At 46.1% G+C, this 26,013-nt stretch overlaps 1 protein-coding gene across 6 annotated transcripts in view; it reads right to left on the bottom strand.

Moving 5' to 3' along the window:
• The window catches only part of PDZD2 (PDZ domain containing 2), a 262,332-nt gene that overhangs the window by 40,239 nt on the left and 196,080 nt on the right, over positions 1 to 26,013 (bottom strand). For all 6 annotated transcript variants that reach the window (XM_083155279.1, XM_083155281.1, XM_083155280.1 and 3 more), the window contains 9 exons: positions 22,514 to 22,625; positions 22,099 to 22,247; positions 16,725 to 16,844; positions 14,277 to 14,391; positions 13,204 to 13,277; positions 11,334 to 11,559; positions 11,128 to 11,245; positions 8,069 to 8,201; positions 121 to 202 (listed from right to left, as the gene is read on the bottom strand). In XM_083155279.1, coding sequence (XP_083011405.1) covers positions 121 to 202; positions 8,069 to 8,201; positions 11,128 to 11,245; positions 11,334 to 11,559; positions 13,204 to 13,277; positions 14,277 to 14,391; positions 16,725 to 16,844; positions 22,099 to 22,247; positions 22,514 to 22,625 — 1,129 coding nt within the window. The remainder of the gene's footprint in view (positions 1 to 120; positions 203 to 8,068; positions 8,202 to 11,127; positions 11,246 to 11,333; positions 11,560 to 13,203; positions 13,278 to 14,276; positions 14,392 to 16,724; positions 16,845 to 22,098; positions 22,248 to 22,513; positions 22,626 to 26,013) is intronic.

The following is a 26,013-nucleotide window of genomic DNA, read 5'->3' as shown; positions in this document are numbered from 1 at the left end:
TGCCAGTCAGGCTGTTTTGCATATCATTATGCTAATCTCCCAGGCCACACACTCTCCTCCAGGAGATCTCACAGTTTGGTGGTGGTGGTTCACTTGCTTGACTACTAAAGGTGCACTTGCCTGCCATGTGAGGCGACCCAGAGTCCTTGCTGTCGCGGTGTGTGGTCCGAGAGATGGCCTCATCCATTTCTTGTTCGGACATCTTCATGCAATAAAAATACAAGAAACAAACATGAATTAATGCTACATCAAAGAAGGAGGCAGAGGCACTTATGGGGAGGCAGAGGCATGCTTGGATAGGGGATGCGGTCATTTGGTCTACTGCATTATGGTCGACAGTCATTAGGTCGAATCCATTAGGTCGACATGCTAAAAGGTCGACATGACTCTAGGTCGACATGGGAAAAGGTCGACATGATTCTAGTTCGAAAGGTCATTAGTTCGACATGTCATTAGTTCGACAAGGTCATTAGTTCGACATTGTCTATGTCGACATTCACAAGGTCGACATGGAGTTTTTCACTGTTTTTTGAGCCAACATGTGCCGACAGGCGGTATTTCATGCCCTACCATCCACTAGGGCGTGGTGGGAGAATAAAATAGTGTGCCGAGCGTAGCGAGGCACCGTGCCCGACGCATAGCGAGCGCAGCGAGCGATGCGAGGGGATGCAGTGCACTTTAAACTGTGTCCATGTCGACTGTGTTGACATTCAGGTAAAAAAACAGTGAAAAACCCCATGTTGACCTTGTGAATGTCGACATAGACAATGTCGAACTAATGACCTTGTCGAACTAATGACCTGTCGAACTAATGACCTTTCGACCTAGAATCATGTCGACCTTTTCCCATGTCGACCTAGAATCATGTCGACCTTTTAGCATGTCGACCTAATGGATTCGACCTAATGACTTTCTACCATAATGCAATAGACCAAATGATCCCAACCCCTTGGATAGGCAGGGTGCAGAGGGGAGGTTATAGTTGCACATGGGGAGGAGAGTAATTAGAGGCATACTTAGGGAGGCAAATATTAATGGGAAAGACCTGAGGACTCATTGAAGCAGGTGAATGAGGAGCATTAAGGAGAGCTGATGTAGGGGCAGGGCCGGCGCCACCACTAGGCAGCTCTAGGCATTTGCCTAGGGCGCCGGCACCTGGAGGGCGGCAGTTCGCCCCTCACACCCAGCATGTGCATATAGCTGGCGGCGTCGGCGTCCCTGCAGTGCTGGAGCGGGCAGGTGCTGGATCGGGCAGGGGTACCTGTGGCGCTGTCACTGTGTATAAAGCTGCTGTCGGCGGCGGCGGGGTCCCTGCAGTGAATAGAGAATAACTAGCGCTATGCGGCGGTGCGGGAAGCGCTTCTGATTTTGAAAACATTTGCTGCACGCGGATTGGCTGAATCTCAGCCAATCAGCGTGCGGCAAGTGTTTTCAAACCCAGAAGCGCTTCCCGCGCGGCCGCATAGCGCTAGTTATTCTCTATTCACTGCAGGGACCCCGCCGCCGCCAGCAGCAGCTTTATACACAGTGACAGCGCCACAGGTACCCCCGCGGCACGGACACCCCTGCCCGCTCCAGCGCGGCAGGGACGCCAACAGTTTTATAATACAGGTACCCCCCCCCACACCCCCCCCGGGCACCCCCACCCCAACTCGCCTGGGGTGCTCCGGTGCCTGTGTAGGGGGCAGTGAAGTATAAGCAGTGATGATTTCTTAAAGTCTGAAGCCTTATATGAGTACAGCTACTGCAGTACCACTATTGGCCACTGTGTGCAGCATAGAGCATTACAATTCCTCTCTTACTGAAATTGTCGCTCTTTAAATTCAATAGTTTTTATTGAAGGTTTTACATTTTAAAAAACAAACAAACATATTCCGACATAAACAGAGTGTACAATTATCGTATGAGAATAGGTCATATCTTGGGTGCAGACAAGAGAGTATATGCAGAGGTATCATTTAAACAGGATTGGCTTCTTTAACCACTATAGCTAGTGCAATAAGATCCCGGAGGCGCCATCCGGGCATACATTGCAGGAGATAATAGAGCACACCTATAGGGTAAAAATTTGTATAACACTGCAGTCCCAAATAGGAGAAATATAATGGGAAATAAGTATCAGTCGGAAACTCTATCCTAAACTCAATAATTCTATTACATAGAATGAACCCCCCACTAAAACCCAGATCACCCCCCCTACATATCCCACCTACCCCATATAGCCCACCCCCAATTGCCCAGAAAAGAAAAACCTCCCAAGGACCCAAATCAACCCTCCACATAACCCCCCACCCTGTACTACCCACCCCCAACTTAGGTGTACCTGGAGCCCTATAACCATGCTACCCCTAAACCCTTACTACATTAACTTATCTAACTAACACCCCCCCCCCCCCTCCCCCCAGACAATTATAGGATAGTGGCCGGATAATTGGTATGGGCAAAGAAAATAGGATACGTAGATATTATATACTGGACATACTAGTGTGGGAAGAGATGTCATATGCCATAGAGACAGAATCATATAAACGAAACTACAGTACCGCATGCTACCATTTACAAATCTATAGAGGATATAAAGAACAAACAGTGTATTAGCCAGGATGGAATGGCCCGATCCACAGTTCGATGCATCACATTAATCTAGACCATCTACAAACACAGGAGGAGAAGCAGTTTTATAAAGGGGATTCACACCATCCTCAAACGTAGTATTAGGATAAGTTCCACAGTGATGGTACGACCATATCCAGCCGAGTGCAGAGCATAGCATAGTATATTGAGTCAGCCCTGAGCCAGTAGCATCAGACATGAGATAGTAGAGCAGGGGCTTAGAGAAAGTTCCAGATACTAGAGCAGGGTCTTGCAGGCCTGAGTCCCGGATCATCGGGGAGTCAAAAGCCATGTAGCGTACGTTGTCACAGTATGTAGACAGGGTGTCTTTAGGTTTGTTCGCCATAAAATCTTCAGTGTAGGAACGAGAAGTATTATCACCCCGTGAAGGATCACACGCCGTGGGGTATTCAGTGTCGCAACATGTAGTCACGATTACTTCAGGCTTATCAGCAAGTGCATCGTTTGTATAGGAGCGAAAGACAATATCACCCCGTGGAGGATCATGAGCCATGGGGCATATGGTGTCACAGCCTGTATTCAGAATACATTCAGGCTTGGTGTCAAATTCAGCATCAGTATGGGAACGAGAGGTAGTGTCGCACTGTATATCAGACAGTCTGGCCACAAGCCTATCCGCACAGGATGTAATAGCCTGAAGGATATAATGCAGGGAAGCTTCCATCTCGAGTCACTGGGTAGAAAAGCAGCAAAAAGACGCCACACGCTCTCACCTCTTACAGCAGGGCTTGACTGGATATAGGTCTGGAAAGGGTTGCTGACCAGGTAGATGCCTAGTCCAGGATAGGGTGTCACCGCCTAGGTGCGTCTCTCACAGAAGTATAAGGCAGCGAAGTTGACAGGATTCACCGGGCATCCGTAGCACACACCCGGCAGGATGTCGCTGTGTGCAAAGTGCTAAGCCCGGAGAGGCAGCTTCAGCCAAGTGCAGGATAGGTATGTCGCAACTGTCACAGCTCCGGAGTCACGCGGGCAAGATGGCGCCGGCACTCCCTGCGCGGCCCGCAGCAGCACTACCCTAACGGGAGCGCTTCCCACTCTCTCCGCACAGTGAACAGAGAGCGGCCGACACCCGTCTCTCCCGCCCGCTGCGGCACCCGGAGGGGCAGCGGCAGTGTCACAGCTATGCCTCAGGGGCACAGGAGATTATCAGCGGTGCCCGGAGCTACAGCGTGGATGTAGGCCGCGGTCCCTTTCACCTCCGGTCCAGCAGACACACGGCCACGGAGATCCAGCAGCGGGGATGCAGGACGGTAAGTAGGGTATCCCACAGCCGTTTCAGGGGTCAGGATCTTTGGGGGCAGCAAATCAGGATATTTTGCAGGATTTATGTAGGGAGCTCAAAGGATCTGCTGCCTACTCCATGAATGTCCAGGCCACGCCCCCCGAAATTGTCGCTCTTACTAAAATCGTCAATGCTCCGCTCCCTTTTGTCATAGATTAATGCTTCATTCACCTAAACCCTTCACTATAAAAGGCCAACGGTACTCAATTTTAGAGATATATATTTAATACAGAAGTGTGTCCTGAGCTGGTGGCCACCTGTCACTTAGACTGTATGAAACCTGTAACGTATTATACGGAATACTTGCCCCATGGTGCTGAACAGAGCTCACTGGTTATCTATCATCACCTGCTCAGTCAGCAATCGGGAGCACAGTGTATATATATGTGAGAGAAGAAAATGAATGGACATGTGTTTTATATTGTTACTGCAAGATTGATTTTTTTTTTTATATCAACGTGGGAGTGAGCTGCTGTCTTAAGGTTGCTGGAATTTAACAAAACAAAATAAATTGCAGACACTGGAAAGCTTAGGAGAACATTTTCTGCCTCATCTTTATTTCATTATTCAGTGTACAGAGGGGCGCGTGGTCAGGTCGTAGTGATGAGATGGAGGAGGTATGCACCCCCATTAAGCGATAGCTGGCATATTTTCCTATCTGCAGAGCCGCACGCAGTTCTCAATGCGCTCACCCACTCAGTGCTTAATTTGCCAGCAGTTATTGTCCTATAGATTGTTGTAAGCTTGCGAGCAGGGCCCTCCTTCCTCCATGTTGTATCTACCCAGTTTGTTAAATCACTGTTGTCTCCAATTGTAAAGCGCAACGGAATATGCTGCGCTATATAAGAAACGGTAAATAATAACTTGTCACTATAGGGCACTCGCACCTACCCTGCACTGGCTGTAAATATATACCAGGAAACTGGCATATTTATGCTTCCATCAAACCACCTCCCGGGTCAGAATAATAGACGTGTCTGAAAAGTGTAAACCCAGCACCTGTCACAACCCACGCAGTCCCTCTTTTCTTGTCTGGGGTGTTGACCTCTGCTCTGGTGCTTATAGCACACTCTGGTCTGTATGTAAGAATTGAAGGTACAGACCAGAATGTGCTAGAAGGAAGTTGTGACCGATGCTGTGCGACAGAATGAACACTGTACATTAACTGGACTTGCAAAACATTCTATTTTGGAGCATGTGCAACGTGAAAATGCTCTCAGCCAGGACATACATCCAACTTTGCATCAGCCCTGTAGAATTTAACTCATAGCTAACAATCCCTGACGCCAGTATCGCGCCATAAACAGGGATTAACCCTTTGCGTGCCAAGCAAATTTGTCAAAATAGGCGTGAAAATTGCCAAGCAAACACTTTTTATTTGAATTTATATAACAAATGTGAGCGACGCTGGCAGTTTTAATCTCACAGAGATGTTGGCAGCCAAAGGGTTAAGAAAAATCAGAAGTCACTCGTATGCACAAAACCACAGGAAATCAGCAGCAGCCTCCTATCAGATGCACTGTCCCAACAGGATAATAAACACAGTAAGGTACTTGTTTCCTAGCACGGCGCCCACTTTCCCTACGTACGGCACCGTAGGGCAATCGCATTGCATGGGCAATTAGAGCGGCATGCGATGCGATTTTTTTTTGTTAATTTAACATAACTGCTCTTATGGCCCCAGGCCCATCTCATCGCATGGCATCGCACCTCCCGTGAAATCGCATGCGATTTTCTGGGGTGCCATGCCATGCCAGACACTTGTATGGCATGCAGTAAGGTTTAAATGACCCCCCCCCACTATCCACGCCACCCCAAAGCGTGGAGAGCACAGTGAGCCCCGCGAGGTGCGGCGGAACGCGTCCGCCCGACCTTTTCATTCCGCCACTATCCACGTCGGCGTGGAGTTGATTCTATATAGTGTGGCGAGTGCAGCGAGCCACCGAGCCCGAAGTGTGGCGAGCACAGCGTTCCCCGCGCTGGGACGTGGATTACTTTACATGGATTCCGCGTCCCCTTGAGGGCTCACCATGCTTCGGGCTCGCCACACTATATAAAATCAACTCCACGCTGACGTGGATAGTGGTGGAATGAAAAGGTCGGGCGGACGCGTTCCACCGCCGCTCACCACGCTACGGGGTGGCGTGGATAGTGGGGGGGTCATTCAAACCTAATTCATGCCATACAAGTGTCTGGCATGGCATGGCACCCCAGAAAATTGCATGCGGTTTTGTGGGAGGTGCGATGCCATGCGATGAGATGGCCTGGGGACATGAGCAGTGAATAAATTAACAAAAAAAAAATTGCATCGCATGCCACTAAATGGCCCATGTGATGCGATTTTCCTACGCAGAATAGCCCTCTACGCCGTGCTAGAAAACAAGTACCCACAGAAATTAATGTGGCACACACGCAGAGCCCCAGAAAAAGAGGAGATCGGCAAAAGGCCCATATATTAACATTAGGCAACTAAATAGAAAATATGGCGACAGCCTTTGGTGTTGGATTCCCTTTAAAACACCCTCTGTATTAGAGGGGAACCAATTTAAACAAAAATTTAAGGCAATGTTAAATGGGCTGCGACTATAGCGGCACATAAAGTTGTAAGCACGTAAAAAGTCACAGATGAAGCACAAAACAACTCGACGTGAACGGTAGCCAGGAACGCTGCATTGCGGAACTTCTTACATTCCCACTTGCGCAAGAATTGATTGCACACAAAATTGATCAGTGTAACAATGTATTCCGGTCACCAGTGGTTGTTTTAATTAAGCTGATAAGACGCGTGTTTTGAGTGAGAAAGACAATGGCGTGTGGGGAAGACACGCCCAGTATGTGGCGCACGAGAGTCATGTGACAGGTGTATGAGGACACATCTGTATGTGCTGTAAACCGAACATTACTTTAACAAGCACAAAACCAGAACATACATCTATAGCTTTCACCATAAGCTTCGCACGGGTGCTAAACCTCTCAATCTCCCCATAAAACAAATCTAATTTCACTCGTAATAAAAAAATTATTTTTTTAATACCAATGGGCCCATCTGGTCTGCCGCTCACCTTCCCAATCTAGGGACCTGTATGGATGCCAGACTTTTAAAATTCCTTTACTGTTATTTCTACAATGAAATCTGCTGGACGTTCGTTAATCCACCCCCCGTTTTCTGTAAAATAACATTGGCTGATATTACGTTACTGTTATAGGGTATCGTTCATTTACATGCAGGGAAGCTGGAACCCGCTGCTTTTGGAATATTTCACCCTTAGGGGGGTGGTCGTCTGCTAATATAACCTTGGCTGGGGCCCACCAGACTGGCTAGGACGCAACAGAAACTGAACGAACACAAATTGATTAAGCAAAGAAAATATAAAACGTCAGACAGAAAAGAACCACTATTCTATAGTGCTTCCATATTAGATTTAACATCCTTCGGGTATCTCAGCTTGTAAGGCACATAGTACCATAAGCGGTACTGTGACAAACAGCTGAAGCCATTTGTAAAAGCCTTTGATTTCGGCAGCTGTAAGGATGCCGGACAATCTTTGATTTTTTTTTTTTTAAAGGAGCAATCAAGGTTTTGACCAATAGTGTTCGATCTACTACACTGCACCTTTCAAAACCAGTGCAGTTGCTCTTTACTGCCAGGGGTGTCGCTCTCTGCTTTGGTAACTCTAGCACAATCTGGTCTGTATGTCAGCATTGAGATACAGACCAGAACCAACTGAACTTCCTTCTTAAATGATTCAGAACTTGGGGCTTTATTCCCTCTCAGGCAAATTCCTTCTCAACAGAACCATGTGCACTGCAGGGGGGCAGATGTAACATGTGCATAGAGAGTTAGATTTGGGTGAGTTATTTTGTTTCAGTGCAGGGTAAATACTGGCTGCTTTATTTCCACACTGCAATATAGATCTCACTTTGAAGAAAAACCCCACCCAAATCTAACTCTCTCTGCACATGTTATATCTTCCCCCCGGCAGTGCACATGGTTTTGTTCATTTGAGATAGAATTGGTCTCTGAGAGTGAACCAGAATAAGGCCCTTAGTACAATTGTTTTGGTTAGTAGAGCACTGTTCCCTTTTATCACCAACATTTTGTGCAACATTTTCTGTGATGTCAGGAACAATACAACAGGCCGCTCTCACCTTTGGATTCGGGTGACGACTTATGATCAGGCTGACGGGCCCCGGTCCGCATTCACTCAATATGGCGTACGCTTCGCTTAGCGCAGCGTGACGGAGGCTCACGGAATCGGCTTCCAGGATCTGATCGCCGCGGCTAAAATTGCAAAATCAACAGAGTTAAAATGTGGAAGGTTTTTATTTTCCCTACCTCGAAAGAATACTGGAGGAGAACTTGTTATTTACTAGCTATAAAACTGACCAGTGAGATACCAGCTCAAAGTAAAGTATACAGAAGTGTTAGCTATGGATGATTAAAGGTACATGGTCTCATTCTTGACCTCTCTTTCCTATGTTCCCTCTAAGGTATGGATATAGAAATATATTCAGATACATTATTTACAGACATTTCATCATAAGGACAGTCGCCGCACAGGACATAATGGGTGAAATTTAATAGGATGAGAGATCCAGAAAGTGAGAGATTTGGTAAGAAATCTCCAGGTTTTTTTAAAGCGGCAATCATTTACACTGCAAAATCAAACTAGTCTTGCAGTGTAAATAATTGCTGCTTTAAAAAAACTGGAGATTTCTTACCAAATCTCTCACTTTCTGTATCTCTCATCCTATTACATTTCACCCAATGTTTCTACGTGTTGATAAGGATGGCAGAATGGTAATTCCCACACACTTTGTGCAGCATGCAAACTTTAATTTTGGGGAAGGGGAACAGGATAGGGAGGGGCCCTGTTGATCACACCCCATGACATGTGGCCACGCCAGTTTTCATGCTAACACACTTGTCCCGGGTTCATCCAACTATTGAGAGGTGTGGCAATATATGTGGTTAAACGCCAGAACAGGGCAGCCAGGGGGGGGGGGGGGGGGGCACAGGTACTAATTAACTGGGCTTGCTGCAGGGGCCCTAGTCCGACCCCTCCCTTTCCCCTACATCCCTCCTGGGCAGAACTCTAAACCTTCTAAATACTTTGGGGGCGTGGCCTAAGCGTGGGAGGTGGCCACACCTCCCACACTTAGGCCAAACCCCAAAATTTTTACCGGGGCCCGGGATTCCTCTCGGCTGCCCTGGCCCTAAACACAAATCATGGAAAAAATAAATCGAACCCATTAAGATCAAATTCTTCCTTCTGAAAGTCCCTGTATTTTACTACATGGAGCGTAACAATGTTTTCTCACGATACTTGAGACCGTGGTGTAAATAAAGGCAGATTTATATGGGCTGTAGGTGTGGGAGATTGGTGCCGCGTAATGAATTAACTGCCGGTACTTAATCCAGAATAACAAATACAGAGGAAAGACTGTAACACTTCACACTGAACGCTGTCATTATATAAGAGCATCTGGAACGAGTCACAAGATAGATCATCTAGGCGGTCTTAGAAGGATTTCCCTGTTTATTAAAACCATACGTTCGGTAACAAAGTTCCATTCGCGGGAACTGCTGATTTAATCTGATGCGACTCTGCTACAATTTTCGACTAAAGTGAGAACTGGAACTGGGTTTAACTGGGGATGGCTACTTCAAACGGACTTTACAGTATATCCCTGAAAATATACACAAACTACAGATCTGACAAGAAAGGCTGATTGTTCCTGTTAGGTGCAGGCTGCACAAATAGAAAGCAGCAAATAGATCTGTACTGCTTAATTCAAATAAAAATATAGCATATAATATAACCAGTGCTGGAATAGGGGAAATCTATTTTACCCATGTGTCCATATACGTCTATACTCCATGCGATACAAGCCACGTTATACATGAACTCTGTGTGACTCTGTGGCAGTAGACGTCTTTAAGGTGACTTTTTCCATTAAATTAGCCTCTTCTTTTTAAATAGTACGCACAAGCAGCATCTGCTAATTAAAATGATAGGCAGTGTATCTGCATAAGAAATGGAAGCCGCTATGTAAGGAAATAAGTTGCAAAAAAGATGCTTGGTCCTAAAGAGTTGTGGTGAGTGAACAGTGAGTGTGTGTGTGTGTGTGTGTGTGTGTGTGTGTGTGTGTGTGGGGGGGGGGGGGGGGGGGGGGGGGGGGGGGGGGGGTGGTGTTGTAGTAGGTTCCGAAAGACTTAGGGGGGAATTTACTAAGAATACGAATATGATTTTTCGTATTTATATTCAAAATACGAATGAATACGAATGCATACGGCTGTTTTAGCAAATTCGTGTTCCGGAGGGTAATTTGCAAAGCAGTTAATTATGAGTGCTTTGTAACCCCCGATGGCGTATTCATTCGTATTCGTATATAACCAGCCAGCAGGGTAATGCCACAGCCGGGGGGGGGGGAGACTTTTTTTTACAAGTCCCCCTGGCCAAGTCATTAACCCTACCGACCAGTCCGCCTGGCCAATAAAGGGGTCCCCCCCCTCCAGGACTTACCTGGCCAGGCTGAAGCCTGGTGCTGTCCCCGGTACCCCTGGGCTGTGGGTACTGGGCTGATTCAAGTATAAAAAATAGAATTAAAAACCATTGTCTTATACTGTGGAACTATGAGTCCCAACAAGCCTCCCCTGCATGCTGGGACTTGGATAACAACAAGTCCCAGCATGCAGGGCATTAAAGGGCCCACTGGCACTTGTAGTTTCACAGTAAAAGAGATAGTTAAATAACCACACTGACACCCATGAAAAATAAAAGTTTAATACATCCATAACACATACATACTGATACTTACCTTTCTTGAGCCCGGAGGTAGCCCTGGATCCGGTTTTCTGGGCTCCAGGATCTGTAGAAATCCAATTGGGGACCTGTGGAAGAAAATCCTACTTACCCAGGTCCTCTGGCGAAGATCACGTCCTCTTTGGTACCCTCGCCTAGCGGCCAATCAGGAGCCAAATTTCTCGGCTGACTGAGTGATAAACAACCAGCCAATCAGCTTCTACCTGCCATGTAACAGGCTGGGTTTGAAAAATGACAGGTAGGAGCTGATTGGTTGATCGTAACTGTCATTTTTCAAACACAGCCTGTACTTTGGCAGTTAGAAGCTGATTTACTATATCTCTCTCCGCTGTATATTGAAAAGCAGAACATGTATTTGTAAACCATATTGATGAAGATTACCTCAGCCGTCCATCCATCTTGGCTACGGACCCTGGCGCCAGGCTATGGATGTAGATCCCGGGGGAGCTGTCCCCTAGAGTAAGGCAGCAGACGCCAATGCCTAGTCCCACACCGGGCTCTGTAATGAGTACATGACAGAGGATATATAGTCATGTACCAATCTGCATTATCCCCGGAGGCTCCACATAGAAGTATTTAGTCTTTACCTTTGTTAAGTGTTACGTCCATGACGACCCTGTCTTTGGGGCCAGGTCCCTTGCGACACGTGGAAGAGGAGTCGCCGTCTTCTGAGGCGGGCACGGGGGTCCCAAAGCTGATGTTGGAGTTAGGGGAATTGGAGCGGCTCATTAGGGTTGGCGTGGGACAAGGCGTCAGGGTGGGACTGCGCAGCCGGGTGCGTACGGTTAAAGTTATTACGCCTTTCCTGAGTTGCTGCAGATGGGGAAAAAAAGAGTCATTATCACTTGAGGCTCCAGAGTTGGGGATGCAGCACAGTTCAAAATTAAAATAGGGGAGCCACACCCACTACCCCCAACTGTCATTTCAAACACTCCCTGGCAGTGGGTGTGTCTCCCTTATTTGTATTTTGCTCTCTGGAGTAGGGATGGCCATAGATGATTAGAAATCATCGATGGTTTATGGCCGATGTCAAATAGTTTTGCCATCGATGGGGGAGAACCAGACGGTTTCCCAACATTGATGTCAAGCTTAAACGAATAGTAATAGTGTAGTTTTTGCTTTTTTTTTTTAGCTCCGCCCGACACCCACGAAGCCCCGCCCCTTATTTTGATTGTCCTACAGGCCAATCAATCAAATAAAATGGATGACCATCGATATGTAAAAACAGTTATGGTAATCCTTGTAATAGTAATACACTATCGATGGCCAGTTGCACTTTTGCCATCGATGGAAATGTCAACGATGGCCATCCCTACTCTGGAGTCGCCACTGGTTGTTATGTGATATGATAATAACAGACACATTTTTAGAGAATAATGTTTATTACAAATCTGTGATAAATGAGAATAAGAAACCTCTTCTGATTGGGTAGGATCATCTAGCGTGTAATATAGGGGTATCAAGTTAAATTAAGCCTTCTTGCACTCCTTTACCCCTGAGTGCGGTGCAAGGATGCGTGGTACATGGTAATACATCCACACCTCCAGGGCTAGATTAGGGACAACATGGGCCTGGAAAATGATCAGGGGCAAACAGTGCAAAGCAGAGGAGGTGTGGCTAGTGCTGTGTGGGTGTGGCCAGAGTCAGGTGGGCGTGTACTCCACTTAAATACAAAATTGAGACACATGAACGGTTGGTAGATCTTGAGGACAGGTTTGACCACCCATGTCTTAGACAATATCATCCATCGACGATATCGTTAACGGTTTTCCCTTTAACTGCCCGGAACTCCTGGACAAATGATATACAGTAGTGCATACACGATATTGTTTAGCGGCCACATCCAGAAGCATGATGTATTTAATGAGATAGTATTTTACTCCATTTACAGATAATGGGCCAAATTCTCTAAGCTTCAAAAGTGATAAAATAGAGAGTGATAAACAGCCAACCAATCAGCTCCTGCCTGACATTTTTCAAACACAGTCTGTGACATGGCAGGTAGGAGCTGATTGGCTGGCTGTTTATCACTCTCCATTTTATCACTTTTGAAGCTTAGAGAATCTAGCCCATAGTATGTACCCATTAGCCAATATGCACGAAAAAAACAGCGATGTACAGTATGCGAGTAGACAATCGTCCCTGGTTTCTGTAATGCTCTTGTACAGGCTGCATTTAGGAAAAGACTGAAAGGCCGGCTTTGCCTTATCTGGACTCTGTAGGTAATGACTGATAACCCAACATCAGCTAAATATAGAACAGCGTCTGTTAACCTTTGGCATAATCACGACTCTTCCTTACACCCGTCACATAATTCGGAGGTCTGCAACTTATAAACAGTGCGAGATAAATTCTATCGTTACGCCCAGAGCAGACAGCGCATTAGCACAGAGAGGCCCCATTGTGTGCGGGATTAACACTGCATCACTGTATAATCCCGGATGGCTTTCATGATACCTTAAATGTCTGTATAGCCTCTTGGTGTGTCAGCCCTTGTAGCGATTCTCCATTTACTTCCAGGAGTTCATCTCCTGTTAATAAAACACAAATATTAACGTGGGACATATGGGAGAACACACCCGGAAAAAAAAATAATTCAATAAAATAATACAGTTAGACGCAGCTAATGAAGTTTTATTAAAACCGCTAGTTACCAGTACGTCGTAATGATGGAACACCACAGTAATGGCAGCGCTGGAGGTTGTGCGCGCCCGAATGGAGCAAAACTTAAATTGCTCCATCAAGTGCTATGCAAATCACTTGAAATCCCCCTAAAGAGGTGAGGAGCAGCATTCGATTTTATTATATGGGATAACAAAAAAGAAAATAAATGAATTTGAACCGAGAGAAACTAAAAAGTAGTAACTGGCAAGGGAACGGTTAATGTAGACTATATGAAAATGACTTCATACACGGACATAGCCGGTGCGCAGGAGGCGTAGAAGGAGCGCGAATTGAGCGAATGACTGAGGGCTTCGGCAGCGCCCCCCGTATCTGGGTCACATGTGGCACGCTGGAGGGCTTCACCAAGTGACATAATATGATACGTTTGTTTCTATGATCAAATCTGGACGGACAGATGAAGGTAGATGTCCTCAGCTGGAATAAATAGGGGAATTATGTAGGTCAGGAACCACTGGCTGCATTGCTCCTGCGTGGGGAAGTGGATTTAGTGAAGCATGTTTATTGCACGTCGAAATAAAATATTAACTCTTTGGTTTGTTGTGCGTGTGAGTCCCTGGGCGGCGATGGAGGTCCAGGAACACACTGCACTAATGCAAATGGGATTGCTACTCCGCAAGTTACGTAGCCTCCGTCACCCTTCTGTTTGTTAACCAAAAAATAATCATGGAGGTGCGGGGTGCGTGTGTGATTACTAATGTATTCACTACCGTGCCCAGGGCAGAGAGATCAGAAGATGGAGCGTTCAAGTAGATAATATGGTGATAAGGAAGACAGATGGCATTGCACAAACATTACATTGTAACTTGTAAAATGTGCTGTACACCCCAATCTGTGCCCACCCGTACCTTCTTTTAGTCGCCCGTCGGCAGCTGCTGCTCCATTGGAGAAAATCGTCTTTACAAAGATTCCCATCCGGCCTCTGGCAGAATCCTGACCCCCGACAATGCTGAACCCGAGACCCTAATAACAGGAGAACATTATCACACTTTAGTAATATTATAGCACTACATAGCCTTCCTATAGTATTACCGGCGGGATTTTTCTTTGCATTACGAGTCACTACATTGGGGACCCCCACGCTGTGCAATGCATCACTGTACAGTGTAAGCGCGGTGGTGGGTTGGACCATCTTTATTATATATTAATGACCATATCCTGTATAGAGTGAAACGCGCCATCAAGACATTGGACTCCGAGAACGTGGGCAGGAGCCGGGTCTGCTCTCCGGGGCAGTGCCTCAAAATTCAGGAGTCTCCTGAACATTAAAGGAGGGGTTTGGGTCATAATATCGATGTGACGATCATATCCCCTTAAAGGAGAAAAGACCAGAACACTTTTCTGGCAAGTTTCTTGAATGTATATATATTGAAAATGCCAGCGTCGCTCAGAGCGACTGTTCCTTTAGGATAAATAATTACAAATACAGCCGGGTCAATTAATTGAAGTTTAGTTAAATGTTGCACCCAATAAGCGGCGCCTGCATTTTTGGCTATTTTGAGGATCTCTCAGAACAAAGTTGGAGCTCAAAAGGGTTTAATAAAAAGATTTGCTTGGCAATTTTCACACCTATTTTGCCAAATTTCCTCGGCACTCAAAGGGTTCAGCTGCTGCCAGACCAACTGACACAGATAGGGGAGGTGCCGAGAGTCAGTGCACCTACGCACGCTGCATGATGTATAGAGACAATTTTTGTTCACAGCCTAAAGTCGATGAGTTACAATCAGATGCATCGGACAGGTTTGAAAACCAGATTGAACAATCCCGACCATTATTCAGCACCTTTTCAGGCTGATCGATAATCAGTCGGTAACATACGTTGAACGCGAATTGTTCCAACCAGTTATGTAGTTGGCTAGTATGTATAAAATACACTCATATGTACAGCTAGGAGACAAGTGATTAAGGCGACGCTGGTACAGCACAAGACTATGGGAATTACTACTGAACGGACATCTGCAGTCTGTTAAAAATGTTTTAAATAGGGAAGAACATCACGTCATAAAAAGCGACCTTTAATTATCCACAGAACACATGCTTATTTAATCATACAATACATTGCAACATTCAATAATATGCTATTTATTATTTTAAAAATGTAATTAAAATACGTCCTCATTGTAGCGTGCCTTTGTTACAGCGATTGTGCCATTTTTACAGTCTGTAGTTCGTAAGTAAAGAACTGCTGAATTTTATTATACAGCTTACGCAGGGACTTCCGTATTCATGAAGCCAGCTAGGAAAATAAATAACGTATGCATCAAATAAAGAGAGGATTAACATCCGTTATTCAAGTACAATTAGACGTTCTCCACTTCCCAGCAGGGGACTGCGTAAATGCATCAGAGGGGGAAACAGTTGGTGAAAGCCCTGAAAGTTTTTAATTACAAACAAGAAACAGGTACAGAGAAATGACCATTATTTGGGGAAGGGGTAATTTACAGGGATCTCATCTTATTCTCGTCCAATTTCAGACAATTACAGAGTTTTCACAAAGCAGAGGACGTGGGACGTGGTGATAAATAAAACTGCAATAATACTTCTTGGAAAGCAGCGCTGGGAGTGTCACAGACAGTAAGGCGGTCAGGAGTTACGGGCTGTATTTTAAGGTCTGGAAGCTAATTATTTAAGTTCTAAGATGTGTAGAACACAAGTGATGGATACATTTATAAAGATGTGTCCATGTCCAGCTAACCTCCTTCTGTGTTTAACAGCGCTGAAAATATTTTTTTGCAATATTTTTTTTAAAGTCTTATATGCAAAATCGAGCGAAAAAGGACTCACAAGCAACTTCTGCTGACTAAAATGGTACGCAACATGTCAGTGTGTGACTGCCGCTGTATCCAGGAAGACACTGTAACCATTTATTTTACAGATACAGCGGCTGTTACACAATTAATATATACATCATCTATAGATTGTAAGCTTGCAAGCAGGACCCTCCTACCTCTATGTCGGTTTGTTACTACCTAGTTTGTTGTATCACTGTCTCTTATTGTAAAGTGCAACGGAATCTGCGGCGCTATATAAGAAACTTTAAATAAATCACTAAATAATGCCACATATAATTTTAGTCAGCAAGAGCTGCTTGTGTGTCGAATTCACTATTTAACTATGAGGCAATCGATACAGAATCATACGGAGCTTGCGACTTGTACACCAAGGAGGATGGATGTATGCGGACACATCTGTATATCTCTATATCCTCCCGCTTTGCAAACTGGTGGATTGGACCCCTGCTATGGGGTAATTATATGGTCCTTTTAGTGGAAAGTATTCCTTCAGTGCAGATTTACCTTCCCTTGGCCTTTCATTAAGACGATATTAGAGATGATGGACGGCTGAGCGAACCTCCAGGGCGACTCCACCTGCGCTGTGCTTAGAGACCTCGCCGTCTTCTTCACAAAAGCGTATTCCTGGCGAAAGAGATTAGGAGGTTTCTTGACAAATGAAGGAATGTTCCTATGGAGACAGGCTCATTGTACCAGTTCAGTACATTTCCCCCGTTGGGAGCAGAGAGACAGGCACACTTTAATCTAGAGGTGACTGAATCAATATTCTGTACAATGTTAAATAGATGACACGACCGGTAAAACACACTACCGAAACGCTGAGAAAAACTAATAAAAAATAAATAAATTTATATATATATATATATATATATATATATATATACAGTATATATATATATATATATATATATATATATAACAAACCACTACGGAGCCAAACACAGTATAGAGGACACCACTAATCCTATACTACGGTAGCTATTAGAATACAAAGGCACAGCTGTAATACTAGTAGAAGGGAACGCATCAGAGAAATGCAACATATTTATCACTATATTTTTAACCCTTTGTGGTTGTCATGGTGATATAGGAAGGAGGTTTTTAGGGTCTGTACCTGTACATAGAAACAGGTCAACCGCCCTCTGCCCAAAGTGCGAGAAGCATATTGGGGGGGGGGGGGGGACGTGTTTAATGGGTAGGGCTTAATAAGAGCGGACAAATTATTCCAGGCATAAGATAGGAATTAAAAAAATAAGGACACCCTAGGCATAAGACAGAAGCAGAAGGATCGAAAACACAAGATAGGGAGGAATATATAAATGTTTTCCAGTAGGAACTTAAAGGGGCAGATTTATTAAGCTTGGTGAAGTGATAAAGTGGAAGGTGATAATGAACCAGCCAATCAGCTTCTAACTGTCAAGTTACAGGCTGGGTTTGAAAAATGACAGGCGCTGATTGGCTGAAGTGATATCACCGGGCACTTTATCACTTCACCAGGTTCAGTACATCTGCCCGTGTTACTTATCCCCTGTACTAGGTATTATAACCGTGCCTGAATTCCCCGTAACAACAAGCGACTTACATGCACGTGACCGTGGTGGCGAACACGAGGCAAAGACAGAGACGCGTCCGAGTGAGAAATTAAGTCGTGTGAAATAGTTACCATCCTGACATCTCCATCGCTGTTGACTACTCGATAATCTACCCTACCCCACAAGCTCGTTGCTTAGGGGTCATCCTCGACTCTGAACTGTCCTTTGTTCCCCACATTCAATCTGTCTCCAAATCATGTTACATGCATCTAAAAAACATATCCAAAATACGACCCTATCTCACACAAGACACTACCAAATCTCTTATCCATGCACTCATTATATCCCGCATTGATTATTGCAATAGTCTCCTAACTGGTCTTCCAAGAACAGACTCTCACCACTGCAATCAATTTTAAATGCTGCTGCTAGGCTGATCTTCCTTGCAAGACGCTCATCGTCTGCTGATCCGCTCTGCCAGTCCCTCCATTGGTTGCCTGTATATTACCGTATTCAATATACAACACGCATTCAATTGCTTATAAAGCTATTAACCATACTGCACCAGCATATATCTCTGCACTTATCACACAATCTCCCATCTCGCTCACTCCGCTCTTCACAAGATCTGCGTCTCTCTTCTGCACGGATCACTAGCTCCCATTCATTATTACAGGACTTTTATCGGGCTGCTCCCATCCTATGGAATGCCCTTCCACGCACAATAAGACTCTCCACCAGTCTCCAAACTTTCAAGTGTTCCCTGAAAACTCACCTCTTCAGGCAAGCCTATCATATTTAAGTTCTACACGTATAACCCTCTGAGGCACTTATGTATTATATAGTTTCCCTTCTGGACTTGTAACTGCTATGCTATTACTGGTGCCTGTCCTTATGTTTCCCCCCTATATCCCTATAGATTGTAAGCTTGCAGCAGGACCCTCCTACCTCCAAGTCTGTCTGTTGTTACCCAGTTTGTCTTATCACTGTCTACTATTGTAAAGCGCAACGGAATCTGCTGCGCTATATAAGAAACTGTAAATAAATAAATAAATAAATAATAGCGATGTCACAGCAAAGAAACAGCACAAACAATAAATAACGTATCCCAGACACAGAAGTTTTTGACCGTCAAAATATTTGAGCAAAAAATGTAAATACTTTTTCTTCAACAAGGGCGGTACTCTGAGTTATGCGCACATATTGTGCGGCTAGGACAGTGATTGGACAAATTGTTTTTTTACCCCCCCCCTATAAGAGAACACTCATCTATGTCTATGGTGACAAGTCATCCAATATCTGTGGCCACTGGTCCTAAACCAAGCTGGCATGGGTTTGGTTCATTGGGTTGACATTGGTTGTTTAGGTCAGGGCTCGACAAATTCCTTCAAAATCTAGGAGCCAGGATGAAAATGTAGGAGCCAGATAAACGATAAATTATCGACCGCGTGCACCAAAACATCATGCATGCCGTAATGCATGTTGTGCAAGAGAGCGGGAGGTAGGGGGCAGGGTGAAAGAGATGCTGACCAGATTCTCCTGCTCTAATTGCAGGGGCTTGGGGTTCTAACTGGTGATCTCCACTGACAGGCAATTCCCTCGACACACACACTCTAAAATGATGAGGTGGGAAAAAAAAGCAAACATGTTCAATTTTTCCCAAGCAGTTAGACAACTGTTTTCGCCGTTTAAGTCCGCGCACACACATAAAAACTCACATACAAACAGCTATTACACACGCTTAAAAAACAAACAAAAAACAGCCCCTATAAACAAATGTATGCCACATACATTTATAACACACAACCCCCCCTCCCCCTCCCCACATCACTCCTCCAAGGCACTTACCTGGTTCCCAAAAGGGAGGAGGAGGAGGAAGCAAGGTGGATGCTGCCCATGAATAGTATGACAGGAGGGAGGAGGTTGGGAGATAGGGGGAGGGGCTATCTTGTAAAGAGCCCAGCTCATTGGTGGCTGCCGTAAGGTTTAGGAGCTCCAATAATCCTGGACTGCGCTGCAGCAGATCAGGGAACTGTGAGCCTGACTGCTCCAGTTTGTAAATGTGGACACAGTGGGTGACTCACGCAAAGGCATCAGAGCGGCTGGCAGCATAGTTCTTACACAGGCTTTGCACAAGTACAGCAAGCCCGTGACCCCAAACAGCTTACCCCCCTTTGCTATCCCATCCCTGTCTGTCACTACCTGTTTCCTTTTTAGTTTTTAGCACACCCCCATCCGCCCGCCCTCTGTCAAGTTACGCAGCTGCTGCAGTGCTGCTTCAGACAATCAGCATCAGGTAGTGTGCAGCAGCGCGTAACCTTGTTTATTGTGAGCCGGCTGAGAGACTGTAGGACAGCCCGCTGAGGTGACTGAGGTTAAAGTTGGGACAAAGTGCCGTTGAACAGGCCCTAGCAATGGGGAGTGGAACGCTGCTCAGGAGGCTCTCTGGGGGGGGAGTCCATACAGCCACGGATAGTAGTGTGCGTCTCTCCTCCCTTCCCCCTGCAGCATATCGGAGGTCCACGACCCCCCAGAGAGCCTCCTGAGCAGCGTTGGAGCTGAGACGCTGGACAGACACAGGAGCTGAGACGCTGTGATACTGCTGCTGCGTCCTATCACCTCCGGTCGCCAGGGAAGAAATTCTGGTCGCCGTGGCGACCTGGCGACCAGGGTTTGTCGAGCCCTGGTTTAGGTGGACAGCATCTAGGCCGACATGGAAAAATGTCGACATTGATGTGATCAAGACATGGACATAGGGTTTTGTTTGTGTTTTTGGTGTGTCGATTTTTTATCTTGTAGCAGCACATGGACCTCTTATTTGTGCACCACTTTGGGCACTTTACCGTTCCAATTGGAGTCCACGTGAATTGTAAAAGTATGAACAATTAAAAAGTAAAAAAAATCATGAAAAACTTATGTTGACATATGCTGTCAACATGTCGACCATTGACCAAGTAGACCTATTGACAATGTCGACCTACTGACCATGTCAACCAAAAGTGGTTGACCTAAAGTCCCGATCCAACTTTCTTAATAATAACATATTTCTGGACCACATGTTTTATCTATCAGGATGGAACCAGCTGTAGAACAACAGATAAAAAGATAATTGGTTCAGCCTAAACGATTCATTCTTTTAAGTGATTTCCTGTCTAATTTAGCCAGAAATGTCATTTTCATGGGGGAGGAGGGTTAGGCTGTGGGGAGGGGAGTTAGGCTGTGGGGAGGAGGGTTAGGTTGTGGGGAGGGGAGTTAGGCTGTGGGGAGGAGGGTTAGGCTGTGGGGTGGAGGGTTAGGCTGTGGGGTGGAGGGTTAGGCTGTGGGGTGGAGGGTTAGGCTGTGGGGAGGGGAGTTAGGCTGTGGGGAGGAGGGTTAGGCTGTGGGGTGGAGGGTTAGGCTGTGGGGAGGAGGGTTAGGTTGTGGGGAGGGGAGTTAGGCTGTGGGGAGGAGGGTTAGGCTGTGGGGAGAGGAGTTAGGCTGTGGGGAGGAGGGTTAGGTTGTGGGGAGGGGAGTTAGGCTGTGGGGAGGAGGGTTAGGCTGTGGGGAGGAGGGTTAGGCTGTGGGGAGAGGAGTTAGGCTGTGGGGAGGAGGGTTAGGCTGTGGGGTGGAGGGTTAGGCTGTGGGGAGGAGGGTTAGGTTGTGGGGAGGGGAGTTAGGCTGTGGGGAGGAGGGTTAGGCTGTGGGGAGAGGAGTTAGGCTGTGGGGAGGAGGGTTAGGTTGTGGGGAGGGGAGTTAGGCTGTGGGGAGGAGGGTTAGGCTGTGGGGAGGAGGGTTAGGCTGTGGGGAGGAGGGTTAGGCTGTGGGGTGGAGGGTTAGGCTGTGGGGAGGAGGGTTAGGTTGTGGGGAGGGGAGTTAGGCTGTGGGGAGGAGGGTTAGGCTGTGGGGAGAGGAGTTAGGCTGTGGGGAGGGGAGTTAGGCTGTGGGGAGGGGAGTTAGGCTGTGGGGAGGAGGGTTAGGCTGTGGGGAGGAGGGTTAGGTTGTGGGGAGGGGAGTTAGGCTGTGGGGATGGGGGTTAGGCTGTGGGGATGGGGCGTTAGGGTTAGGTAGCGGGATGGGTCAGGCTTAGGTGGCGACGTACGGTGGTTAGGCTTAGACCATATCGGGGAAGGTTAGGCTGCTGCAAGGGAGGATTATGGTGATGGGGTAGGGGGATAGGTTTAGATTACTAACGGGGCCCCTGCCTGGATTCTCTGTATCAGATGCTGGGGTTTGTCTTTTGTCTTCCGGCAAATAGCATTTATCCCACCCGTAAAATAAGAACCAACACTTTTATTTTATTCTTACATGTTTCCACTCTCATCCACCAAATGCTTATTGGGCAAACATTGCACTAATAGATTCCTCACCTGTCGGGATCCTGTGGGTTCCAGATGCTGCGGCAGGGAATGTTTCCGACCTCCACCTGGCAGTCTGTCCACTTTATGGATATAGTGGTCTCCGTTAGCAACTGCCAGTTCATCATCTTCACCCACCGACTCCAACCGACTGCCGCTCCCTGCCACGTACAGGTTCAGCAAATTACAGACTCATAATTATAGTATATGAATGTGTGACTATATATATATATATATATGTACATTTGTTCAGCCCTCGGACAACACCCTTATTATTCCTGGCCCCATTCTGTGAATCTGATATCAGGCACTATGCACTAAGGCAATAGCAAGAGCAGTGTACAATTCTGAACCAAAAGTAGCCCTTCAGCTGCTGTAGAACTACACATCCCAGCATGCTCTGCCTCAGTTACTTTTGGGACTGTACCTTGTGATCGGCTCCTGTACTTCAGAAGACTGGTGCCCAGTGTTGGGCTCTGGCAGATTCCCTTTGTGTCGTCCTCCAACATCTTCTCCTGAAAGTCGTCGGTTTCTGTCAGCTTAATATAAGAGGAAGAGGAAATGTTTAGCTGCCGACAGAGACATTGGAAGCTGTGGCCCGGTACGCACAGTAATTACATCTATAACTGTATAAATACAAATAGAAGATTCCGCGTGTATTGCGCTTACACCACCACACAATACAGAGGCAGCTAAGGTGGAAAATCTGCGGTTTATTGTGATGGATGTTCTAGATCACAGTGTCCCAACCCCGGCCCCCAGGGCTGTCCACTGAGGTACTTTTCAAGTCACCTGTACTCAAGTATAGTTATACTTCAAATCTGGACAGTTAAGGGTAAAATTACCAAAGCTGCTAAAAATAAAAAAAGATGATGTTGCCATAGCAACCATTGTCAAATTCCGTCTATCATTTTCTAGGAAGCATTAGAGAAATGAGAGACAGAATCTGATTGGTTGCTACGGGCAACATCATCTTTTTTTAAATTTTCAGAAGCTTTAGTAAATTTACCCTTAAGGTGAGTGCACACTAGACGATAAAAGTTAACGATACGCACGATAATGATTACGGCTATCAATATTATGGTGCATAGTGCGTACGCGCGATATAATTAATGATGCGCGTCGCTAGCGATGTCCTACATGTTCAAACGATGGAGGACATCGTTAACGAGGGTCACGTTGGGTCCCCGCCATTGCCGATATCACTGGGGACTTACTAATTACCAGGAGGCCGCACACGATTTCCATGACAAAAGGTCCACACAAGCAAAAAGTCTAAGTGGAAAAAAGTTTTTCATGTTTTTTTGGTGTCATTGTTGACACCTGAGCACTTGGATCCCAAATTAGTGTAGCGCTTCGCTCGCCACGCTTCGGTCCATTCCGTAACTACCGCGCTCAGCACACGTTACCGCTCCCAATCATAGTTCACATTGGACGATAAAGTTTGAAAAAGTTAAAAAAATTCAAAAACAAACAAACTGTTGAATGTTTCATGGGTCAGCCACTGAAATGTCGACCTATTGCTTGTGTCAACTTTTTGGTCATGTCGCCCATATGGTGTTAACCCCTGCCATATGTCCATTCAACTACACAGTCACTGACTTGGTTCAATACAATACACGGTCACCAGCAGTTTTTTATTTTCCTCCATATATACTGTACCGCTCAGCATTACCCAGCATACACCGCTCAGCATTACCCAGCATACACCGCTCAGCGTTACCCAGCATACACCGCTCAGCGTTACCCAGCATACACCGCTCAGCATTACCCAGCATACACCGCTCAGCATTACCCAGCATACACCGCTCAGCATCACCCAATCTGAGAGGCCCCATTGTAAACCTCAGGCATATCAGTACATAAAACCCAATTATCCCTGTCAGGATGAGTTTCCAAACAAGCGTTCGCATTCCTTCCATTTTATTCCGCTTTAATATTAACGGATAAAGTTTATATACAATATGAATATATCAGGCAGATGAGGTGTCAGTATTTTATTTTACAGCCATTTCACATAGGATATTATAGGAATCCCCAGTGCCAGAATTCTTTTTGCTATAAAAACTTTCCATGAGTTTCTCCAAGATTCCATTCAGGACGCTGATGTTTTCCCCAATTCTCCCCCGGTATAAGACCATGATAACGCTGACAAATACCGGGTAACTCTGCTCTGCAGAAATATTTGGGGTCTGACGCAGAGGGGGACGTACGCCTGCTTGCGGAGCCAATCTTGTGTGGCTATTGCACTGCACAAGCCCCGGGCCAAGCGCACGCAAGTACTCAAATGCACTTAAGTAACGCGGGTGCACTGCAAATATGCCTTTATGTGTGATTTATATCTGCTCACGTTACATCAGACCGCATAGCTTCTTATTCACATTACACCACACTGTATTGCTTCTTATTCACATTACACCACACTGCATTGCTTCTTATTCACATTACACCACACTGTATTGCTTCTTATTCACATTACACCACACTGTATTGCTTCTTATTCACATTACACCACACTGTATTGCTTCTTATTAACATTACACCACACTGCATTGCTTCTTATTCACATTACACCACACTGTATTGCTCACTATTCACATTACACCAAACTATATTGCTCCTTATTTACACTGCACCACACATTACACCACACAGTAGTGCTTTTTATACACATCATTTTGCTGGACTCCGTATAGGCCCATGGGAGGAGCTGTTGCAGCTGCACATGCACAGCAGTCCTGCTCCAATGAAGCTGGACAATTTTTATATTGCAATCCACTGCCCCCACTGTCTCTGCTTACCGCACTGGCACTCCAACTACTGATGGCTCAGCTGTAGGAGCTGGATGCCCTTGGCATTTTAAATGGCTGGCTGTAAGCGTGTGACACCACTGAGGAAAGACAATGGGCCGTATTCAATGTGGTCGGCAAGGGGGTTAAATGTTTCACCCTATTCTACGTTGGTGTAGCATGTACTCAGCTTACAGTACAAGTAACATGGTAATAGTTCAATGCTTCAGGGGATGGATCACTGAGATCATTATTAGGGTAACAGAGACCTAGGAAAGGAAATGAGTCAGGTGTAAAAAAGTGATTACATTTTATTTATAAGGCAGCACAAGTGGTTGGCAGCACCGTACAGAGGGCACACATTAGGACAATACAAGGTACACAGGACTAAACATAACAGTAACTGTAGAACTAATGCAGAGCACAGCACAGATAATAATTAGCAGCACAGTTCTCAGTACACAATACAGGGGAGATGTAGGGAAGCGGAAGAGGTGTCTGTCTACTACCAGAGGCAGGTTGTCATTATTAGAGATGAATGAACGCAGGTGAGAAGAGATGCGGGTATAGATGGCAAGTGAGTAACAGAGCTTACAGTCTATGGGGGGGGGGGGGGGGGGGAGCAGACAGACAGAGACAGGAGTGACACAGAGGGGGTAGAAGGGAGCATGTAACAGAAGGTTAGGGTGATTAGTTGCCCATAGCAACATCCCATGTTAAACAGAACACCCATCTTAGTAAATTCTCCCCTAAATATCATTTCTCTAGAACCTTTAACCCCTTCCCGACATTTGACGTACATTTACGTCATGGTCGGGAAGCACTTCCCGACACATGGCGTAAATGTACGTCATGGATTTAAACTGTCACCGCGTCTATAGACGCGGTGACAGTTTCAACATGTCTGCTGTCCCTGACAGCAGACATGTCCGTGCATGCCCCGGGGGGGCTGCGATGCCGCCCCCCCGTCGGCGATCGCTGTGATTGGCTGTTCAGTGTGAACAGCCATTCACAGCGTTTTCCTGTGTCACCGGCGAATAACGTTCGCCGGTGACACGGGATCAGAGGTGATTGGTGCTGTAAAGTACAGCACCAATCACCGCGGGGTGTAAGGGTGACACTGGTGTCACCCCACCTC

Source organism: Crinia signifera, chromosome 1 (genome assembly GCF_055691185.1).
Source record: "Crinia signifera chromosome 1, ASM5569118v1, whole genome shotgun sequence".
NCBI lineage: Eukaryota > Metazoa > Chordata > Amphibia > Anura > Myobatrachidae > Crinia > Crinia signifera.
The sequence above is the reverse complement of the archived record's forward strand: the minus strand, read 5'-3'. Positions and strand labels throughout refer to the sequence as shown.